This window comes from Elephantulus edwardii, unplaced genomic scaffold (genome assembly GCF_000299155.1).
Source record: "Elephantulus edwardii isolate Elephantulus edwardi_28Jun2011 unplaced genomic scaffold, EleEdw1.0 scaffold00035, whole genome shotgun sequence".
Lineage (NCBI taxonomy): Eukaryota > Metazoa > Chordata > Mammalia > Macroscelidea > Macroscelididae > Elephantulus > Elephantulus edwardii.
This window is the reverse complement of record NW_006399785.1, coordinates 8,960,930-8,963,595: the sequence shown is the minus strand read 5'-3', so window position 1 is coordinate 8,963,595 and position 2,666 is coordinate 8,960,930. Positions and strand designations below refer to the sequence as shown.

General features: G+C 47.6%; 1 protein-coding gene across 1 annotated transcript in view; it reads right to left on the bottom strand.

Annotated features, from left to right (window-relative positions):
* The window catches only part of FAM184B (family with sequence similarity 184, member B), a 162,080-nt gene that overhangs the window by 32,536 nt on the left and 126,878 nt on the right, over positions 1–2,666 (bottom strand). Inside the window, exon 9 of the mRNA XM_006884531.1 lies at positions 1,171–1,297. Coding sequence (XP_006884593.1) covers positions 1,171–1,297 — 127 coding nt within the window. The remainder of the gene's footprint in view (positions 1–1,170; positions 1,298–2,666) is intronic.

Genomic DNA, 2,666 nt, shown 5'->3' with positions numbered 1-2,666 from the left:
AGGCTGAGGGGCGGTGCTAAGGCGCATTAGTTAGGGACTGAATCCTGGTGTCCAATAATTCTACTACTGAACCATCATTACCCCGTTTTTACTTGTTTTTGGTAAACATTCTTCTAGGTCATACAGCCCTGGTCTGTCGACTCGCTGTACAGAGGTAACTCGTGGTCGTTGTGAAGCTGAACACTGTGACACTGATGTGTCAAATGCGATAATGGTTACCCATGGTGGACAGTGTTTGGTGGAGCTTCCCGATTAAAACAAGCTTGGAAGCAGGAGTGGCATCCACTTCCAAAATGGCTTGCCTCCGGAAACCCTATGAACCTGGAGGAAGTTATACAAATGTTCACATCTTTAGTTAATAGGGTTGCTGAGTTGCCTATGACTCGATGGCACTTAACAACAACAACGTTGTTGTTGTGTACTGTAGACTCAGAACCAAACCATAGCTGACCCTCCTGAGGGTTTTCAGAAGCAGTTAATCGAATGGGAGGAGACTGCTGCAGATCAGCTGGGGGCCTCGAACCGCATGCCTTTGGGATTGCAGTGCAGCTTCTTGCCACTAGGCCACCAGAGCTCCCTTGCTAAAGTATAAGGACCTCAAAAGCAAGACTTTTGGCATGTGATTTACCCCAATCACCTAGAAGAATTCCTGGCTTATAGAGAGTGCTCACTGAGCCCCAGCAGGTGTTGAGAGAGAGACTGAAAATAGCCAGGCTTGTCATGACAGGAGTCCAGAGTGAAGGCTGCACAGTGGAGTAGACTTGGGGGGAGGGATTGCATAACAATAAAAGAGGGTTTTTTTTTCTTTTCAAGGAGAAGAGTGATTTTGGGGGGGAGGGGGTGGGCAGGGAGAAAAGTGCAACAATGAATCACTGGAAATCCTAAGTCTCTGTAAACTTTCATTAAAATTAAGAAAAATTTTTTTAAAAAACCACAACAAAAAGACACACACACACATACAAAATAGCCAAGCATCCTGCATGCCCTGGACTTGGAACGCCCTCCCAGCCAGTGCATGGATCATGTCCCACTTTCCTCCCAAAGCTGTCCCTTAGGACAAGGCGGAGGCAGAGCGCGCGCCCAGTGGGGGTGGCGCCCAGGGGGGGGTGGCGCCCAGGGGGGGTGGCGCCCAGGGGGTGTGGCGCATCCCTGCCCCGCTGCCCCTCCTACCTGGGCCTGCAAGCTTGCCTTCTGGCTTTGCCACTCCTGCGGACACTGCTGCTCCGAGACCTTCTCCTTCCGCACAGAGCCTGGGGGAGTGTGCGTCTCAGCTTCTTCCAGCCGGAGGACTTCAATCCTTTGAAGACAGAGGGGCCAGAGTCACACACAGCATAGCTGCTCCATCTGGTCTCCTTGGCTGTAACTGTTACAGATGCAAATTGCCAGGCCTTTCTTCCATGTGACCACTAGATGAGTTTGAAGAACCAACCATTATGTTTGTAACTGAAGGCAAATCATTGGTATCCTTTAGGGACTCAATGATTTCTAATATATGTATATTTTTAACTGGGTTAGAAAACGGCAAGTTATTCTCTTAAATGGCTGAAATATTACACTCCAACTCACAGTGTATAAATGTTTCCAATTACTACCTCGCTACTAATACTTTATATTGGCAGACAATTTCATTATCCTCAATGTGATGAAAACTAAATGCTATCTTTTAAAATAAGATGCAGAGCTGGGGTTGACCTGACCACCCCAAGGACACATCTACTCCCAATGACACCCCCCTCACCCCCACCTCCACCTAGATGGCCACCCAATTGAGAGCAGAGAGCTTTAACGGCCGTTAATGGGGTGAAAAACACTTTACCTGGTTTTCAAGAAGCAACTTGACATTATAAACCCTAAGAGTTACCACCCTTAGGATATGATAAAGATTAAGCTGGAACCACCAGTATCCATCTTAAACCAAACCAAATTGCCACTGGGTTGATTCTAAGTCATGGGGACTCCACGTGTCAGCGTCTAACTTTCGTCAGGGCTTTCAGAGCTGATTATCGCCCCCCAGACATTGATCACCAGGGCTTTCTTCCAACGTACCTTTGGGTAGATTAAAATCACCAATGTTTTGGTTAGCGGCTAATTTATCCATTTGTACCATCCACACACTCTGTATCTATTTTGTTTGCTTGCTGTTAGGCAATGTCGAGTTGATTCATAGGGACCTTCTAAACAACGGATCTGAACCCTGGAGGGTCCTGTGCCGTCCTCATCGTTTCTGACACACCTGAGCCCATTACTACAGTGCCTCTGTCAGTCCATGTCGCTGAGGGTCTTCCTCTCTTTCTCAGTCCCTTCACCATTTGAAGCACGATGCCCTCTCCAAGGAAAAGACTCTGCACACAATGTACTGGACCATGTGAGATGAAGCTCCCCTATCCAAGCCTCCAAGGACCGCTCGGACTGTACCTTCCCCGAGACGTGTGTCTGTTCTTTTGGCAGTCCACGGGACACCAGTTCTTCTGTCATATTTACTGTCCAACTCTCAGACGCATAGCAAGTGACTGAAAAGACCATGGTCTAAATCACATGCACCTATATTTTTATCTGTCTGTCTGTCTATCTGCCTGCCTGCCTGCCTCCCGGCCAGCCGAGCAACTGATCTATCTATCTATCTATCTATCTATCTATCTATCTATCTATCTATCTATCTATCTATC